Raw genomic sequence first — 20,205 nt, forward strand, 5'->3', positions numbered from 1 at the left:
GCTATGTTATACCCCATTCACACCAGCCTAAATTCCCGGGTTGAGTCCGGGAACAACCCGGTACTAGCGCTGGTGTGAAAGGTTCCCGGGACAAAATCCCGGGCTAATTTCAACCTGGCTAGGTACCAGGGTTGTTCCCGGGTTCAACCCGGGGACCTGGCTGGTGTGAAAGGTACAGGGTATACTTACCGGGTCCTTCGTGTCCTGTCCGACGGGAATTAATGCTGGCGGCGGTCGCAAATGACGGGACAGCCGGTGGATGATGATGACGCAGCTCTCCGGCGGCAGTGAGGGCGCTGGAGAGCTGCGTCATCTTCATCCGCCACCTGTCCCGTCATTTGCGCCGCCGCCTGTGTGGATCCCTGGCCTGTGCGGAGGTCCAGCAACCGGGGTGAGTATTCTCCCCACCTCCGCCGACTGCCCGACGCCATCCCGCCGACTGCCCGCCTCCTCCCCACCTCCTGCCGGCCTCCCTTCCGCCCCCTTCTCACACCAGAAAATGCAGGGACATTTCTGGTATGAATGGGTCCAAACCCGGGAATGTCCCTGCTTGTCCCGGGAAATGAATTCCCGGGTTTGTCCCTGCATTTCTGGTGTGAATGGGGTATTAGTAATTTTGTTAACCGTTCTTCTACATCAATAAGCTTGGTATATGCAGTGATAATAATCCTACTATGATCACTTTTTCTTTTATTTTTTTAACATTAGAAACTCTGATAAGGAGATATGCAAGAAAGGCAAATTGGAGACTAGATGAGACAGGTGGGGTGGTAGCAGAGTTGGTAGGGGTGTGAAAATTAATAAAAACAATACGTAATAATTACCTAGCAAATGACTAGTCCAAAATCTAATAGGATTGCCAAAAAATAAATCTGCGGAAAACCCCTCCTTGAGACACCCTGAAAAGTCAGAAATTTCATAAATATATTCTACTGATTGAGACTCTTTTGTCACTTAAGAAAGATAAGGTAATCTATATGTAATATAGCCCAGATTATTCTGAACACTTTTTCTCCCAAGACTACGGCCTCCCAGATATGGAGACATTTACATTTTCCAAAGTTTGTGTGTATATGTTTTTTTTTTCCTTTTCTATTTAAAAATAACTGTTGTTGTCATTATCTTGTTCATGTGTAAAGTCCCATCAGCAAAAACATTACCTATCTAATATGGTGGATGTTGCCCTCCTGCCACCAAAATGACTTTGACCTGCCAAGTCATGCGCTATTTTATACCCCTTTCGGACTGCAGCTCTTAACCGGTATATTGCCTTTTTTAGCCTTTTGAAATGGTTAGAGCTGCAGTGTGAAAGCGCCAGTCTGCTTTTTACCCGTTTGCAAATACCGGTTATTGGTAACTGGTAAATGCAGAGTCCTACGCCGTTCAGAGACGTTTTTCATGCAGTGTGAATGGCTCTGAACCGGTATATAGGACTCAGGCAGTAGCTACGAAAGTGCAGTGCATATGTAATGATCCGCTCATTACATATGCGCAAATGTAATGAGTGGCTCATTACATATGCACTGCACTCTCTCTGTCCTGCTTTTACACTGCAACCCTGCTTGAGACCCGGTATTTATGTGCGGTGTGAAAGGGGTTTAAAACAGTAATATACCGTTTTAAATACCGTTTCAAAATACCGGGTCTCAAACGTTTAGGCAATGTGAAAGCAGCATAACACCTCTGAAGGTGTCCTTCGTTATCTGCCACCAAAACTTGAGCTGCACATCTTAAAGTCCTGAATGCTAATATGCGGAGGATACATGGCTTGAACTTTCTTTTTTACAAATTATTAGATTTTGACTGCAGATCAGAACCACTTGGCCCATCTAGTCATCCCTAAACAAATGTACATGGCGCACACTAGTGTTCATTTTTGTTGCAAGACAATTAACCAACCAGCATATATTTGGGAAGCCCACGCAAGCACGAGGAGAGTTTACAAACTATATCGTTAGGGCCATGGTGGGACTATAACCTCTGATCTCGATGTTGTGAGGCACTAATGCTGACCTAGAGTAAAAGTAAACACCTTAAATGCTTTATGTTCAGGGTTTGTTTGCAGAACAGGTTTTTTCTGTGTGTAAAGAGTGCATTATCCATGGTTTGGATAAATGGTTAATTTGGTCTGCAACAAAGTTTAGTAGGCTTGCCTACTTCTCGTAGTGCATCCTGGTGCAATGTCTTCTCCCAATTAAATGAAGCCCACGCCCTTGGTTGGGATCATTTGGTCTACAGCGTGATGGTCGACACCATTAGGTCAACATGGTTATAGGCTTAAAGGTCATTAGTTCGACAGGTCGTTAGTTCGACAATGTATAGGTCGATAGTCAAAAAGTCGACAGGGTTTTACCTGAATGTCAACACAGTCGACATGGACACAGTTTAAAGTGCACTGCATCACTTGCTATGCGTCGGGCACAGTGCCTCGCTATGCTCGGCACACTATTTTATTCTCCCACCACGCACTAGTGGATGGTAGAGCATGAAATACCTACTGTTGGCACAAAAAACAGGGAAAAACCTCATGTTGACCGTTTTTGACTGTCGAACTAATGACCTTTTGACCTTGAACCATGTCGACCTAATGGTGTCATCATTCACCTTAATCATTGAGACATGAATTCTGTCAGTTATTCACTCATTGTCCTATTTGTGGACTGCATACTGTGAGCACAGCACAAGACCTACCATTTTGTAAATGCTCTGACTGTCATGTAGCCATCACAGATTGGACATTTGTCAAAGTAGCTCAGATCCTTAATGCCTATGCACAAGGGGTGATTTCATGGCTATTTATAAGTGATCTGACTAAAAATTAAACACTGATCTCTCTGTGTGTATACACCCGGTGACCCTATCGCCTGACTAGATCTTGACTAAAATTTGTTTTCCTTACTGGACAATTTTAATAATACTAGTAAGCCCTCTTGAAGCAAATGCTTTAAGCTAGATGTAGTTTCACTTGCTGCCAACAGATGGCAGTGTAAGCCCGCTGGAAGCAAAGGCTTTGAAATCTAGATGTAGTTTCACTTACTGGTAACAGATGGCAGTGTTTCGGTGACACCTGGACAGTAGACAGATGATAGAGCAAGTATATACATTTTTGATACACATTGGATGTGTTAAATGTAATCCTTTTGTTTATAGATTACTTAGAACCTGTGATGTTTAGGGTAATTTTAAAATTTAACCAGCAGGCTAATCTCCTGTAACTTGACTTTAAATTGAATTGCCCCAGCATAATGCTGCATTCACATTGCCTCAACGTTTGAGACCCTGTATTTAAAACGGTATATTACCGTTTTAAACCCCTTTCACACTGCACATAAATACCTGGTCTCAAGCAGGTTTGCAGGGTGAAAGCAGAACAGACAGTAGCTATAGGACAGTGTAGTGCATATGTAATGAGCCACTCATTACGTATGTGCATATGTAATAAGCGCAGTGCAAATTAATGAGTTGCTCATTACCTATGCGCATATGCAATGAGCTGCTCATTACATATGCGCATATGCAATGCGCAGCTCATTACATATGCACTGCGCTCTCATAGCCTATGTACCATTTAAGAGCTTTTGACACTGGCAAAAAAAAGTCTCTTAAATGGGTAAAACACTGCTTTTCACCCGTTTGACAAATACAAATAGTTGTTAAACAGGTGAAGCAACCTTGAGCTTTCCCACTGCAGCTCTACCCGTTTAAAAAGGCTAAAAAATGGAAATTTCCTGTTTTAAGAGCTGCAGTGGGAAAGGGGTATAAGTCTACACTGCACTTCCTTTTTTTTTTTTTTTTCATCTGTTATCAAATATAAGATAAGTTGCTTAGAAAACACTGATACTTTGTCCTATTTACAGACTATTTATTGGTTTTCCATTTTATAATCAATGGGTACATGAATTTTGCACAGTGCGTCAATGCACTGATAAAGCCTGTGATGGCGCTACATTAAGCATAATTTTTGTAGACTACATCCATGGAAAGAAGCTACTGCAAAATAGGCGTATTAGTACTTGTTTAGATAGAATTTAGGCTTTGTCAAACAATTATGAGATGAGCCCAAGTCACCTGTGATTTTAAATTTCATGTGAATCATTGAAAAAAGTATGAAATGTGCATCGATTTTTCTGATTAATCATGAGATTAATTGCCTTCATAGGATAATCACTTATCCTACACCAGTGATGGGGAACCTTCGGCCCTCCAGCTGTTATTGAACTACACATCCCAGCATGCCCTGCTAAGGTTTTGCTATTTGGCTATTCTAAAACTGTTGCATGGCATGCTGGGATGTGTAGTTGCTCAACATCTGGAGGGTCGAAGGTTCCCCATCCCTGTCCTACACAGACGGTGTAATGGTTAGCATTACTGCCTCATTATGGTCATGGTATCGATTCCTACCATGGCCCTAACTGTGCGGAGTTTGTATATTCTCCCCGTGCTTGCGTGGGTTCCCTCCGGGTGCTCCGGTTTCCTCCCACAATCCAAAAATATACTGGTAGGTTAATTGGCTCCCAACAAAATTAACCCTAGAATGTCTGTGAGTGTGTGTACATGTGGTAGGGAATATAGAGTGTAAGCTCCACTTGGGCAAGGACTGATGTGACTGTTGAAATATTCTCTGTAAAGCGCTGAAGAATGTGTGTGCGCTATATAAATAACTGTTACTAATAATAATAATAAATACATTTCAATTTAACTCCAAACAAGACCTAAATTACCTGACATTTTAGTCAGTGATTCATTTGTGGCGTTCTACTGTTAGTGATCATTATCACAATTTGTGAAGTGTGCAGTCTCTTTTGGGAAGCGAACATGTAGAGTGTGTAGCTACTAATTAGCCGTACAGTTTCCCATCTTTGTGTAGGCTGACTTTATATGGGCTGAACCAATATTCAAGAGTGCTTCCTGTTCATTCTCTGGGAAATTGCCAACATCACTGGGGGACTGTGACCACACCCGTAGGAATACACTAGTAAATTGGGCAGTATTCAAAGTAGATTTTCGGCATGTGCTGTGAATCCTGTTTAGGATTCTCTGCACAGCCGCCGTGTTCCGGAGGGCTGGAGTATTCGCTGCCAGCCCTCCCTGTCGCTGTATTCAATGCCGCAGGGGCTCGCTGCCCCTGATGGCGTTCGCCGCCAGTTGGCGGTGGCAGGCAGGGAGATGGAAGCCCCCCTGCGCCGGACACTGTGGGGCAGAAGCAGGGCTCCTGGGGACACAGGCAGCAGAAGCTGCCCCCCCCCCCCCCCCCCCCCGGAGAGCTGGTAGTGAGCCGCTGCACTGCTCCCGCTCGGCATATGTAATGAGCGGGAGCAGTGAATATATGAATATCTAATGAGCGGCTCTCGGCCCCCTGCTGGCGAATGTGTAAAAAAAAAATGTAAGAAACAAAAATGATATATACATTAATGTGCTTCAAGCACATGAATATAAAAAGCATGCCCCTTCACAGAAATTTTTTTTTTTTTTTTTTTTTTTTTTAATATTTTGACACTAAATCCAGTTCACCTTAAAATGATGTTGAATGCAAAACGGTGAATCATGGCAAAAATCAGGGAGAAAGTAATTCGCCATCCTAGCATTGAATACACTCTTGACGAATCCCAGTGAAAACCCCATTGAAATACACCAGAGAATTGCAGCGAGCATGAAACTGATAACTGGCCGGCATTCACTGTTCGCTTTCGGCGAACAGTGAACATTGAATATTGCGAATCACATTTTCAGTGAAAAAGATTCACTGCAAGGAGTGAAAACAGCCCCGATTCGCTGAAAAAAAACGGTGAACCAGGAGCATTGAATACTGGCCATTGAGTAGGTAGAGAGCCTCCTTCCACAATGTCACAGATTTATATTGATTTATTGGCTGCTGCCACTCTGTATATGGCCAGTATTCAATGGCCAGGATCGCGGCTTGCAGTAAATCCTGTGTAGGATTCGCTGCACTTTCACCGCAATTCTCCCCTCAGGGAGATTCACCCGGCAGCCGCCCGTCTGCCCTATTCAACGCCTCAGGGGCTCTCTGCCCCTGGTGGCGAATTTTAACCCCCCCGGCGGATGCCGCGGGGAGCTGGGGGATGGCTGCAGGGAGATGGAAGCCTCCCTGCCTGCGCCAGACACTGTGGGTGAAGGAGGGCTGGCAGGGACACAGGGAGAGCCCCCCTAGAGCTGGCAGGGGGCTGGGATAGGAGCCGCTGCACTCACTGGTCCCGATCCTGCATATGTAATGATCGGGACCAGAGTGCAGTGAATATATGAATATTAATGAGCGGCTCCCGGCCCCCTGCTGGCGAATGTGTAAAAAAAAAAAAAGATTCAAAAAATAAATAAAAAATTAAAAATATATTATATATTCATGTGCTGCTAGCACATGAATAAAAATAGCATGCCCCTTCACAGAAAAAAAAATCAGATGATTTTTTTTTTTTTACACCAAAAAACAAACAAAAATAAACTCTTTATTTTAAAAGATCACATTCCAGTTCACCTAAAAAAAGATGACGAATGTAAAATGGAGAATCATGGTGAAAATTAATTGAGAAAGCAGTTCTCCATCCTAGCATTGAATACACTCTCGGTGAATTCCAGTGAAAACACCATTAAAATACACCAGCGAAACTGAGAACTGGGCGGAATTCACTGTTCACTTTCGGCGAACAGTGAACATTGAATAGGGAGAATTATATTTTCAGTGAAAAAAAATCACCACAAGGAGTGAAAACAGCCCGATTCGCTGAAAAAATGGTGAATCGGGAGCATTGAATACTGGCCTATATCATGTGTTCCCATTCATTTGATCCTTGGACATTATTGCAAATTGTAACTATAGTGGCTTCGACCACAGAAACTTACATATTTGTTTTTATACTGTATTTTGCTGGGGGAAATGCAGTGGACCAGAAGCGGCGTACAACTTCTGCCAGCTTACATTGTATAGATTTTGCAGGTTCCACTGTGTACAGCAGAAAGCCTTGTAACATGTCCATGTTACCCTTCCTCCCTCTCCACCAGCATATCTCTTCATGTATATGTTTCCACTGCTGCTTCGGTCCCTGACATAGTCTTCTCCTCGACTATGTTAAATCCAAAATCCAGATGGCTGATTTTAAGATCTTCTATCCAGATAGAGCATATACAATCTGTTTAGCAGATGGATGAAATCCGACGATTTCTCCCTCAAGTAGTTCAGACCGATTTATGGTAGTTTTGTGTGTACGTAAGCAGTTTGAGGACTTTTTTGCTCCCAAATCTGGAACAACAATTGTCCAAATAATTGGCATGTTGGAATGTTCAATGTATGGACACCAGTCCATACATGCTGCTAGGTTATATCCATTTTGCAAGCACCTTTGTCAACCACAATATTAATTTTTAATTTCTTAATTTAAAAAGAGTTGAGTTAATTGATGGTATGACCCATACATGGCACAACAGTATTTTGTACTCTGTTGCATTCATATGTTACAGCAATTATTTTGTGGGTTCATAAGATTGGTTTATTTTCTAATCAATAAATCAACTGGATTCAAGGACTGCACCACTTGATCTTTTTGAAATTTTTTCAAGCTACTTTTTTACCTCTTGATTTTTTTACCTCTTGATAGATAATTTTATATCTTTAGAGACATTGAATAGATGAGAACAAATTAAGTTACTTTTTTTTTAATTTAAGATGGGAGAATTGAACTAGCCACACGTGTAAATTGAACTTTTGTGGTTGTTAAGTATGAAGTGATTCCATACATTCTTTCTCACCCATATTTGAAAAGGAGCAATCTGTTCTTACTATGGATACATTACTACTAATCCTATGGCAATCTGCTCGAATCATAAGCTTGTTGTATTGGTCGACAGCATATGGCCTTGTTACTTGGTAGGGTGGACAATCCTGAAATCTGGATTGGCAGAATCCTGGGATTTGGCCCCAAAACTGCTGGGGTTTCAATCCCAGGATTAGAATTTGCATACACCGGCACCCCTGCACCTGACCTCCTTCCTGCTTTTAGCAGCAACCCCACATCGCTGCCTCCCACCCCGCTCCTGGATGCACATGTAAGTAAATGTGGGACGTGGCCACTTTGGCGGGGGGGGGGGGGGGGGGGGGGGTTTGGGCGCTTTTGGTTTTTTAATTGGGGAGGCCAACCCAGGGAATCCTGGAATAGAGCAGTTTTTAATCCCGGTATTTAAAAAAAAAAAAAAAATGCCCCGGGATTGCCATCCCTATTACTTGGGAATACAGATGGGTCCTTTTTATATCTTCACACACAGCACGGCACAACATGCAAATTTCCATGCACGTTCCTGACGGTAAGTCACACTGTGGCACCGTTCGTACCATCTGTGCCTTTTGTTTTCTGTCACATCTGGAGATGACATCTTGCAGTTCTATTCCTGCATTTGTATAGCTTGTACAGATGTGTTCTTTTATATCTTTGCTTGCGCCTATGCCGTGAAATGAGGGCCCACCAGTTTGTGCAGGTGCGAAAATTAACATGCTATACGGCACCGCTAGCATAAACGTAATTGGACACGCCTGTAGAAACAATATTATCTGCCCATTGTTGAATAGTCGCATTCTCCATGTGGTCCCGGAATATCATGCTCTGCCCCATCCCTCTGTAGGCTGCTGCTGGGTAAAAGAGAACATTGCTAGTTTTTTGCTTCACTAGAGACAATTAGAGCACATCCTTTAACCCTGCTGCAGCCCACTATGGAACCACAGAAAGACCTGTCACAGTACCACATTGTCAGCTGACAGCATGAGCAATGGAACAAAAAATACATATAGCATATACAGTGACACAAAATTACCAACAAGCTAAATGTCTACAAAAAAACCTGTAGCATGACTATGGGCCTAATTCAAACCCTAATATGAGAATTTTGAGTGGACTGCAAGGAGTAAGCCAACACCCTTATGGGTGCTTGCTGCATAATTTAAGGCGTTCAGGGGGCATCGCGGGAGACTTTTCCCTAGTGTACAGGCACCTTAAAGGCCCCCATACACTAGCCGATTTTGGTCAGATTTCGGCCAGATCAGTCGGATCTGGCCGAAATCGGACCAAAATCGGCTAGTTTTGATGTCCCCTCAGATCCGATGCGCGGTCCCTTGCGCATCAGATCTGCGTCGGGTGGTCGGACCAGCTGCACGTCCGACCACCTGACTTGGGACCTAGTGGGGAGGCGCGGCGGTGGAGGGAGCAGGGGGGGCTGGGGACGCTGCGGGGGACACAGGCGGCATAGAGCCGGGCAGGGGGAGCCGGGAGCTGTCAGTACTGAATAAAAAAAAAAAGCCCATACAATGAATGGGCGGCCTGTGATTGGCTGAGCGCTCTCTCAGCCAGTCAGCAATTGGCTGAGAGAGCGCTCAGCCAATCACAGGCTGCCCATTCATTGTATAGGCTTTTTTTTCTAGCACTGACAGCTTCCGGCTCTATGCCGCCTGTGTCCCCCACAGCGTCCCCAGCCCCCCCTGCTCCCACCAGCAGCCCTGCTCTGTAGCCCCCCCCCCCCTGCTCCCCGGGTTTTTTACATGTGATAAATCGAGACGATTGTAAAAAATGGCACATCAAGTGCCAATCTAATCAAGCTCCCCCGGGGAGCAGCCGGGGAAGCTCAGGGGGAAGTCGGGGGCGACTTGTCCTAAGGACAAGTCGCCCTAGTGTATGGGGGCCTTAAGTCTGAGGCTTCCACAAATCTGTGAAAGGGTGGAAGTGGTCATTGCTGACATCACAGACCCTCAAAATACCTGAGCATGCCTGCTTTTTTCAGACATCCTGAAAATGGCAGGTTACCAACCTTAAATGACGGCGTCCTGTAAATCAAACTGATCCATACGCATTTTCTTTTGCAAATTCCCCCCACTTATTTGCAATTTGTACAGTTATTTGGTACTCTCTCAAACATTTTTCTTCATCAAAAAGGATGACCTGTAATGTTTTTACACAACATTTTCTTTTATTTGAAATCTAGAAGAAATGTGAACGACGCTGGTATTTTTAGAAGATATTTTTTGAGCATCTCCCACAAATGTTGGCACTGAAAGTGTTAAATATTGATTACATTGACTGATTTTAGTGTATGTGTATGTATGTATGTATATATATAGAGAGAGAGAGAGAGGGGTAGACGGCCTGGCACTCCCTCAGCTGGAATTCAGTACCTGGGTGTAGGGTGGCCAATCCCGGGATCGGGATCGGCGGGATCCCGGGATTTGGCCACAAAATGTCCGGGATTTCAATCCCGGGATTGGACTATCCAATCCCGGGATTTTGGGATTAGGCCGCGCATGCGCAGTCTAATGCCGTGCAGCGTCTGAGCAGTCGCTCAGACGCTGCCCGGCTGTTCCCGACCCTGTGTGTGGCCTGCGCAGCGTGATTCGGTCATAGGTCACGCTGCGCAGGCCGCAGCGTGGTATCCCCAGCATCCGGAAGACGCCTCCCACGTCATACCCGACGCGCCTCCCAGCCGCCGCGTCATTCCCGATGCCTGCCCCGCACCCCTGCCGCCTTCCTCCGCACCTTTGCCGCATGCCCCCGCACCACTGCTGTCAGCACCTCTGCCACCTGCCCCCCTCCACAGCTCAAAATGTAAGTAAATGAGGGGGTACAGCGGCAATATTCTTTTAGGGATGCCAATCCCGGGATCCCGGGAATCCCGGGATTGAGCATTTTTCAATCCCGATTCCCGGGATTGAAAAAATGCCCCGGGATTGGCATCCCTACCTGGGTGCCTTCTGGAACAAACAGGTAGTCTCGTAGGAAGGAACAGACAGCGGCACTCCAAGGGTTTTCAACAGCGTGTATTAAAGCAAACCAACGTTTTGGGGTATCATTCACCCCTTTGTCAAGGTTTAAGTGCAATGTGTGTGTGTGTGTGTGTATATATATATATATATATATATATATATATATATATATATATATATATATATATATATATATATATATATATATATATTGGAGGAAAAGGGCACTCACCACTTTGGTAAAATTTCAAACGGTTTTTATTCCATAAAGGTAGGTAAATGCTGACATATGTCAGCATTTACCTACCTTTATGGAATAAAAACCGTTTGAAATTTTACCAAAGTGGTGAGTGCCCTTTTCCTCCAATATATGCTTTGATGTTCAGTCATCTGTAGGAGCACCCCCCATTCAAACCGGATACCTACTAGAGTGCGGACTTTACATACAAATTATATATATATATATATATATATATATATATATATATATACACAGGTCGAGTATCCCGTATCCGAGTATCCGTTATCCGAATTATTCCGAAATACGGACATTCCAGAAAGTGAAAAAAAAATTTTTTTTTGCTAAAAACTCACTGGGGACATATGTAACAGCATCACTGGGGACATGATATGTAACTGCCACTATATATGTGCAAGACAATGATTGCTTGGCATTCAAATTCAGTGCTGAGATAGTACACACATTTTGTTTCACGTTTTGAAACCTTGTTTTTTGAACAAATAAAATATGTTTGTGTGTATTTTATGTGGTAATAAAATATATTTGTGTGTATATTATGTGTTTATACAGCATAAATGCATGATACTTCAAAATACATCATTGAAATATTAAAATATTCCGAAATACGGAATAATCCGTTATCCAAAATTCTCCTGGTCCCGAGCATTTTGGATACGGGATACTCAACCTGTATATATATATATTCAGATGTAAAAAAGCTTTTCAATTGAAAATAAATGTTATTTTTAAATCAAAGTGTACTGTTAGTACAGATGTGTTAAAAAAAAATTAGCATTACTGCCTCACAGCGTTAGAGGTTATGGGTTCGATTCCCACCATGGCTCGAACTGTGCAGAGTTTGTATATTCTCCCCGTACTTGCGTGGGTTTGGGTACTCCGGTTTCCTCCCACAATCCAAAAATATACTGGTAGGTTAATTAACCCTATAATGTCTGTGTGTACATGTGGTAGGGAATATAGATTGTAAGCTCCACTGAGGCAGGGACTGATGTGAATGTTCAACTATACTCTGTAAAGCTCTATGGTATATGTATGCGCTATATAAGAAAATGTTAGTAAATAAATGTGTATCATTCATTTACAATCACCATCTGAATAAACGTGTAAAAACGCGTTATCCCATAATATAAAAGGCTAATTCTTCTCCTCACCACTTAAAGGGATTTAAGTGTTGTGCATGCCAGCAGCCACTAGATGGCAGACACATTCAGGTGTTGCTGGCACTGCCATTTTTCTGTTATTTTGACAGGCTGGTAACATTTTTATTTGTACTGCAAATTCCACAATCTTTATCTCTAGCAACCCATGCACTCCATTATATTGGCAGAAATGTTGTGCATATAAATCTCAGCAATGACACACATTTGCTTCCGTGCCTGTTCTTGCATATTTTGCAAACTAACCTCACACAAAAGGAGGTACAGTATTTGTTGAAGGTATCATCTCTTTTTTTTTTTTTTATACCGTAAAGTCAGTGTGGTTTTTTTTTGTGCTAAAATAAAACAAACATTTACAGGAGTACAATCTGTCAGTGGTTTCAGACGTCTCCTTTACGGTATAATGTATTTAACACAGATCATACATGTATCTCCGCTGGGCTCAGCCTATAATAAGAATCCTATAACGACAAGTAAGCACTATAACCAATAACCAATTGTTATTCCTTTTATATGTTATTTATCCAGTGCCATTAAATATCAACCTTTTTTTTTTTTGCTGTGTAACCACACTGCACATCATAAACCCTGTGTTTAATTGGGATTGGTGAATTAGTACTCTGCAGATATGGGTATGACATACTGTTGTGTAGTGAGGACAGTGGGAAATCTGATCATGTGAAACTATCCTTCATTCAAGTCATGGAGCCTGGTTATAGTCTGATTATTAATAAGACACTGTAATGAGAATGAACTTTACTATATATATTTTTAAAGCCATACTCCAATTGTAACTGTGGAGCAAAGTAGGCGATTTTATAGCCTCTCTCGCCACCCCCCCCCCTTTTTTTTTTTGTGTGTGTGCAAAATATGGTCTCGGTTATAGAAATTGCAACCAGCCCCTTTCTTGGCACTTTTAAGCTTTCACACATTATTTTTTTTATCTATATATATTTTTACATCATCTGCTGGTGAATTGCTAATGAAGCTGTGAATTTGGCGTGAGAGGTGTATGAGTTGTGCGGTGCTCTTACTGGCTGTGGGTGCTCTGACGTCACGGTGAGCAGCTGTTTGCTGTGTGCTCCCTCTCCCAGGCTCCTGTATGTGCCTTAACAGACTGTCTGCCAGGTGCCTGGAACATCGGCTAAGTGTAGGGTTGCAGCGATAGCTCTCTGAAAGAGCTGTTCAGAGTCATTGTGTAGATGCTATGGAAAGCATACCTCCTATAATTTGGTGCAATGAAGCTATTTGCCGGCATGGTTCAGGTATGTGACTTGATTTTGTACTAGCTATCCAGTCTACTCAGTTTATTAATTATGTTTTTTTTTTCTATTTTAGAGTGTAATACAGAATTAATGTTTTTTTTTTTTTTTTTTTACCTTTTTGTTTTTTTACAAACAAGCTGAGTGAATGGCTATTATATTTACAAAAAGTAAACCATTTCACGTTTTAATGAATGGTTCTTTTTGTGTGTTGTTTTTTTTAATGGTTTCATCTAGTGTTTTTAGTTATTGATTAATGTTGACTTTTATGTATTGATAGGCGTGGTGTAAAACGCTATACATTTATTTACAGGTTATTTTGGTTTCCTATAGATATCCATGTCTTGAACTGTTTGTGACTCAGTTCAGGGGAATCCTGACTGCTCTTATTTTCTTTTTCTCAAAGCATCATTTGAAGTTTTTTTTTAATGCTTTCTGAATGCAAAGATCTATTTCAGTCCCTCAGCAGTATATTGCATACCATCAGTTTGATCTTCTCTCACTCCTGATTGCACTGTGAATTTATGTTTTATCAATCCGGGGTTCTCTGCTTAACTATTACAGGAAAACCTACTCCTATATATTTTTTCTAAAATCTTTTTCTAGCCACTTACATGGCAGTAGTCTAGTAATACACTCCAGTATATGTAGTCTTAACATTTTGCATTGTAAATTGCGTACGGACTTCCTTATTCTGCAGAACATTTTTGGTATACATCTGTAGTTGACTTTATGCAAATACTTGGTTAGAGTTTTGTTCCTGTTGGGGGATCCTGGCTGTATTGTATTGTATAGCTAACCTAGAACATTGCAGGAAAATGTTCCTTTTGCCTTCATTAAAATGTTTGGTTTTACAGCAATCTATTTGTTCTATTCATTCATTAATAGCGTCCCAATTACTGCCAAGTTCTCATCCTCAACCTGGCGATACGCTGATGCTTAAAGGCATTTTAATATCCTCTTAATTGGCTTCTCACTTTCTGTGTAATCGGTGAAGGTGTATGTGCGTCTGTGTGTGTTTTTGGACCCTTTGTGCGCCTGATGTGAAGTGCAGTTTGCACTCCTGTCCCTGTATTCAGGCAATAAAGGGAAATTGATTGTGACTGATGTCTTAATAGGTACTGAAGGAAATATAATTGTTTTCAGCAGAGACGCAGTATCTGTTATGGATTATTTTGCATGCTGAGTGTGAAGTGAAAGCACGGTCTCCTGGTAGACGATATAGCACATTATTACACTTTTCATCTTCTCCCCTCCGGAGAGCACCTTGGCATGTAACCAGGTGACTGCCAGTGATTTTATCTCAAATAAAATGACCTGAGCGTCCGCTTTGATGAGCTGTGAATTTTTATGTTGCCTCGTTTGAAGTTTTGTATTCTACATAATATTTAAGGAGGTGCTTAGGATAAGCAATTCATATGCACTTCTAAGCACAATGTATCTACCTGTGAATTGGAGATTATACAAAGTGTCATCAGAACTGTATATTAAAAACATCTATCACACGCTGTGATCTCCTTATAGACAGAAGCTTAAATATTTTGTACCTTGTATTAATGGTTCTTTGTAATGTTTTTTTTTTTTTTTTTTTTTTAAATAAAACTAAATGAAATTTTTCATTTTCATCATTTCCCCAGTTCGGTGTTGCCGGGTTTTTTTTTTTTTTTTTTTTAAGAATGATTAAATCGGAATAAATTGGCAAATCCCAGTCTTGTTTTTCCCCGTTGTGTTTCCAAATCTTTTGGCAGAATGTCTTGGCATCAAAATAATTTATTACATAAATTCAGTATTTTCCAAGGTTGCGGAGTAGAAAATAACACCCTACTGTAGGTTTGGGCTCAGGAGATGGGTTGTGCACTGAAATCTGCTTAATCCCTGAATGTTACACTTCTGTATATTACTACATGTATGTTTATATATATATATCACTTTGATATGATCATTACATGATGCTTTTCTTCAGGTTGGTACGAGAAATGCTGTACATGACCTCCAGCAGCGTTACGCAGCCCAGGACCTTCCACTAGTGACAGGGACATGGGACGGCTTCTGTCACCTTCCAGATGGTTCATTACAACTGACATCCTGCTTAATCTCGGTGGGAAGGAACCTGAAAATATTTCTCTTTGTTACTCTGGGACATCACATACTTATAACAGTAGGATACATCAGGTAAATGTCATCCTCTGTTGCTTCGCAGGTTCAGAAAACCAGGAACCAGTCTTGTCCATCTTTCCGTTTAATCTGTAATAACTTGTGACTACTCAGCGTGAGATGAAAAGTATCCCTCAGATCTGCCTTAGGTTTAACCTATGTCTACTGGTTTGCATGGGTACGATATATTCTATTTCAGGCTTAGGCTAGATGTGGGTCTTCAGCTTTATTGGGGATGCTGGGAATAGTAGTTCCACAGCAGTTGGAAGACCCACAAATATGTTATGTATGCCACACAGCTGTCCTTGAAAATTTGTTTTGCCTTTTTCTTCGTAATTCTACAGAGACTCTTAATTGCTATTGCGCAGCTCTGCGTTTTGGCTTCTGCCTTTTCAAAATGAAATAAAAATAATAAAAACTAGATCTCCCGTGTTCCATGACCTTCCTATCACACTGGTTTCTATCTCTGGGTCATTTGTAATACTGCATGGTGAAGTAAAACTGGCACATAATTGCCCACCTCTTGTAATGAGGTCACTTTAGAAAGTCTCTCTAATTGGTGAGCCGATTCAATAAGGATGCTCTGAAAGGCTCAGGCAGTCAGTGATAAATAATGGTAGATGGTACCGGCATCAGGGTTTAATTCCCAATTCAGTTCTTGTCTGTGTGTGGCTCCTACCGATGTAATTTAAGACTGTGCAGAATCTGTTTGACCTACTAATTTAGCTAAAACTTATGGAATCTCGATTTTACAAATAACAATTTTTTTTTTGCATTCCTGCGCTGCCCGCATAGCACAAAATATCCATAATACCCAACTCTATAAAGATTTCCAACAGACCTTCTTCAATTGACACCTAAATCTTATAGCTGGGTGTATTGAAAAAGGTGTTATGCTTATTTCTGACCCCATATCGCATAGGGTCTTGAACCGTTCCTACGATCACAAATTAAGATATTTAAACTCTAAGTTTGTGATCGTAGGACAAATTGCAGCCAATTGTAATGTTGCAATTGCTAACACTTAGAACAAAGGTTCTCAAGGAAGTATATGTTAGTGACACAACTTTGTGTGTGTGTGTGAAATATAATCTCATGCATATAACCTAGAAGTAGCCTTTTCTCACAATGACCCAACTGAGTTGTATAATAGCTCTGTCCCTTGCATTATGTCAGTGTTTCAGATGGGGGGATTGGTTTATTATTATTTAGCATTAAACCAAAAGAGAGAGGATGGGAAATATGATTGAGCTGCAGTCTAGGGTCTGTAAGAGCACATTCCTGGGATAATTTATTTCTCTGTGTGCCGGGAAGCTGGTCCATTGTTCCTCTACCTGTACAGCAGATTTTTTTTTTTTTTTTGAAGCTGCAGCAAATGCTTCTCCTCTCTTGTTCCCATGGTAACAGGAACCGGTCGCCTATTGTTCCAGTCTATGTTTAGAATCCTGGCTGACACTTCATGAAAACAATTAAAACCGACCCCCTTATCCCCCCTTCACCATTTTCCTGAATTACAGGTTCTGAAACCGGGTGGAGAAAACTTATTTGCATTTAATTTGGTGTCAGTGCAGTATAAGCTTTCAGCATGCACACAAGCAAATGATTGCACTACATGCAATTAAATATGTAACTATTCTATTAAATTGAGGGGTCTATAGTCATGCAGTGTGCCTTCTATTGGTGGTTGCTGATGTGTGATATAAGTGTGTATGTTCGCTTTCTCATAAACCAAGAATTAACCAATTGTTTTCAGTGTATTGTATGAAAAAAATCAAGGGAATGTCTTTGACAAGTATATTACAAATAGGATTTAGCTATAATTGCAGGATTTGCATATGAGTAATCCGAGAAATAGTAATTAGACAATATATTTTTAAGAGGATTGATTTTGATTGTATCCCACATCATTTGATGAATTATATGGGGGTTTTGGGATGATGGTTGACCATACCATGGGGGGCGCAAGATTTTCTTTTAGAAATATTAGAGACCTCAAAGGTTTAGTGCTAATATATGTTCTCTATACGTCTAATCTGTAACGCTAGGATTTACAGTATTGCTTATCTCTGGATACACCTCTTGTTCATTGCATTCAGAATGTTTTGAATTAGGTCAAAAGTAACTTAGACTTTTTGAACAAATTTATGGTTTAATTTCAACCATAATTGTCCAAACATGTTTTGTGGGGCTGATTTGTAATTTGTTCTTGTTCGTAAATTTACCTCCATCTCCTAAAGTATACCTGTATGAACAGATCTCAGCCTGTTTAGCCTGGCTTTTCTGGTCATACACAACTAGCATCATTATTCTCCTATCTACTAATATTCTCCGCGGTGGTGTTCAATGCATAGAACTAAAATCATGTACATGGTTGAAATGTGTGTACACGTTGACATATGTTACACGCCGGGATCTACTCTTCCACATTAGTGTGAGATATATTAGGTTTTCACGTCTAGATTTTTCTACATTGTTTTCTTTTTATGTACCCTTCTGAAATCTCTAGGTTCTGTATATCCTTTAAAGTTTTAAAGTGACCTTTTCCAATGAGGATGTCTGGTATTGTTGCTGTAAAGGACGAATCTGAAACGATGAAGGGGTCAGAGTCCAATCTGGGTCAGTCCGGCTCCAGTGAAAACCTGCAAACTGCCGAGCTCGAGAGAACCACAGCAGAAAAAGAGGACTGTTGTTGTGATAACAAGCAGGATGCTACGGTAAGCCTCGGAAATATGGCATAGCCATACTGTACGTCCAGTATCTCCTGTCATTATGCTTTTTTTTTTTTTTTGTATTTAATTTCTGTCAAGATTACATTAGTCCATATGTTTTTTTTCTATGTCGTGTATATTGATTAAAACTTTTAAATTTAGAAAAAAAAAATCTGTATTTGTTTAACTGTGTTTCCTTGGTGATTTGCAAGCGAAAGAATCCAACCATTTTCTGCTTTTCAAAAAAACATAATAATACTTAGTCTGGGTACACATTAGATGATGTTGCAAACGATGGTATGTCATCAAAAATTTCTCTTGAACTCCTGGACAAACATTATAGCACGTACGCACTGAGTGATTTTACAGGTTATATTGGCAGTGGCTACATCCAGGAGTATGCTGTCATTGAAGATATCATCAGATTGAGCATGTAAGATGACCAAGGACATGCCGAACATTTTGTGTACATTGTCCAGTGCGTACGCACTATATCATTACTGATATACACTAAAATTTTATTACAATATGTTGGTGAAATGAAGTGTTTAAAATATAGTCTAGTGTGTATGCACCTTTTACATTAAATTAATGTAATTAAAAGAAAGAGAAAATTCTTAGGCGTCATGGGGGTGTCTCACTTTTTATTTATTTATTTTTGGACTTGCCAAAACAGTTTCTATGGATGAATTAATTCCAGAAAACTATAAACTTCCATCATTTTGGTGAAGTGGAGACTGGGCCTTAAACCATTGATACTGAGACTACAGTAATACTTGGAAATGTTTTCAGGCCTTCATAGGTTGCAGACTTTCAGTGTAATATATATATATATAAAATTAAAATTAGGGGTGGGTAGAATAGTGTCCTCTTTCGTAGTCCATGTATCACTATTTTGCCCTAAAATGGTTTGAGTTCTGTGCAGCCTAAATTTTGGAAAACTGCTGCTTATTACTGATGTTTCGTTATAGAGAATATTATTTACATTACAAGTATAGTTGTGTGCAGATATAACTCTTTTTTTTTCTGTTTTGTGAGATTGTTACTTTTAACTAGGTTTCTCTAATATATGTAGCACCAACCAGATTATGAAATAATCTCCGTGCTCTAAAATTTAATTAAAGGAACCAGTTTCCCAACTGGGAGGATTGTCTCCCAATATGACCTGCGTGCGCCTCCCCAACACGACCTCTTTCTTCTCTGTATATAACTGTTCTATTTCCTCAGTTGTTTAAGGCAGGATCCCTGTGGAAGCTAATAGATTTAAATAACAAGGCCACTATTGGCTTAATCTGTGAATATAATAGTGTGCAGATATATCTTTCTCTATTTGGTTACATAGAGTATTTTATTTCTACTAATTCTAATTTATCTATTTTAATATTTTCTACTTCTGTATTTGTGACTGCCCATTCTCATTCAGCTCACCATGTATCATTGAATCACCATCTTCACATAAAACTATATAATTTATACTTTATTAATAAAACTACGTGGTTGAAATCTAGATATGGTTGAGCAATCAACAATCATGTTGTAGCGCAATGCATGCCAAATAACATTTTATTTACTTGTACTACGTCAGATACGGTTTCAGATGTTTGATGTCTGCTTGTCGTTTGTTTATGAACACACATTCAATTTTTTTTCCTCACTCCATATTATGTAAATTCTTAATTACAGTCACTTTACTTCCGCTAATGTTGTTCCATGATTTGCTGGTGCTGTTGTGAAGTGTTTTATTCCCTGGGACATTACTATGGCTCAGCAGTTTCAGGGTCTTTACATTTGTGAAAGGATCTAATTATGAGAATCCTATTTAGTAGAGCGTATTGGTTCAGTCTTCCCGATACTTTTAAATGCACTTGGCTCATATTTGTAGCGCATGTCAGTCGTCTGCTTTTTTATTTTA

The 20,205-nt window shown here is 40.7% G+C and overlaps 1 protein-coding gene across 9 annotated transcripts in view; it reads left to right on the forward strand.

The window, feature by feature from the left end:
• Positions 1-20,205, forward strand: part of R3HDM1 (R3H domain containing 1) — a 134,519-nt gene that overhangs the window by 57,630 nt on the left and 56,684 nt on the right. For 5 of the 9 annotated variants that reach the window (XM_083153827.1, XM_083153830.1, XM_083153832.1 and 2 more), the window contains exons 1-3: positions 13,266-13,434; positions 15,395-15,603; positions 18,092-18,299. In XM_083153827.1, the coding sequence (XP_083009953.1) occupies positions 18,132-18,299 (168 nt within the window). In that variant the 5' untranslated portion in view covers positions 13,266-13,434; positions 15,395-15,603; positions 18,092-18,131. Of the gene's footprint in view, positions 1-13,265; positions 13,435-15,394; positions 15,604-18,091; positions 18,300-20,205 lie in introns of those variants that run through there. The other 4 variants (XR_014450812.1, XR_014450813.1, XM_083153825.1 and 1 more) reach the window with 2 other exon arrangements.

The sequence above is a fragment of the Crinia signifera genome, chromosome 7 (assembly GCF_055691185.1).
Source record: "Crinia signifera chromosome 7, ASM5569118v1, whole genome shotgun sequence".
NCBI lineage: Eukaryota > Metazoa > Chordata > Amphibia > Anura > Myobatrachidae > Crinia > Crinia signifera.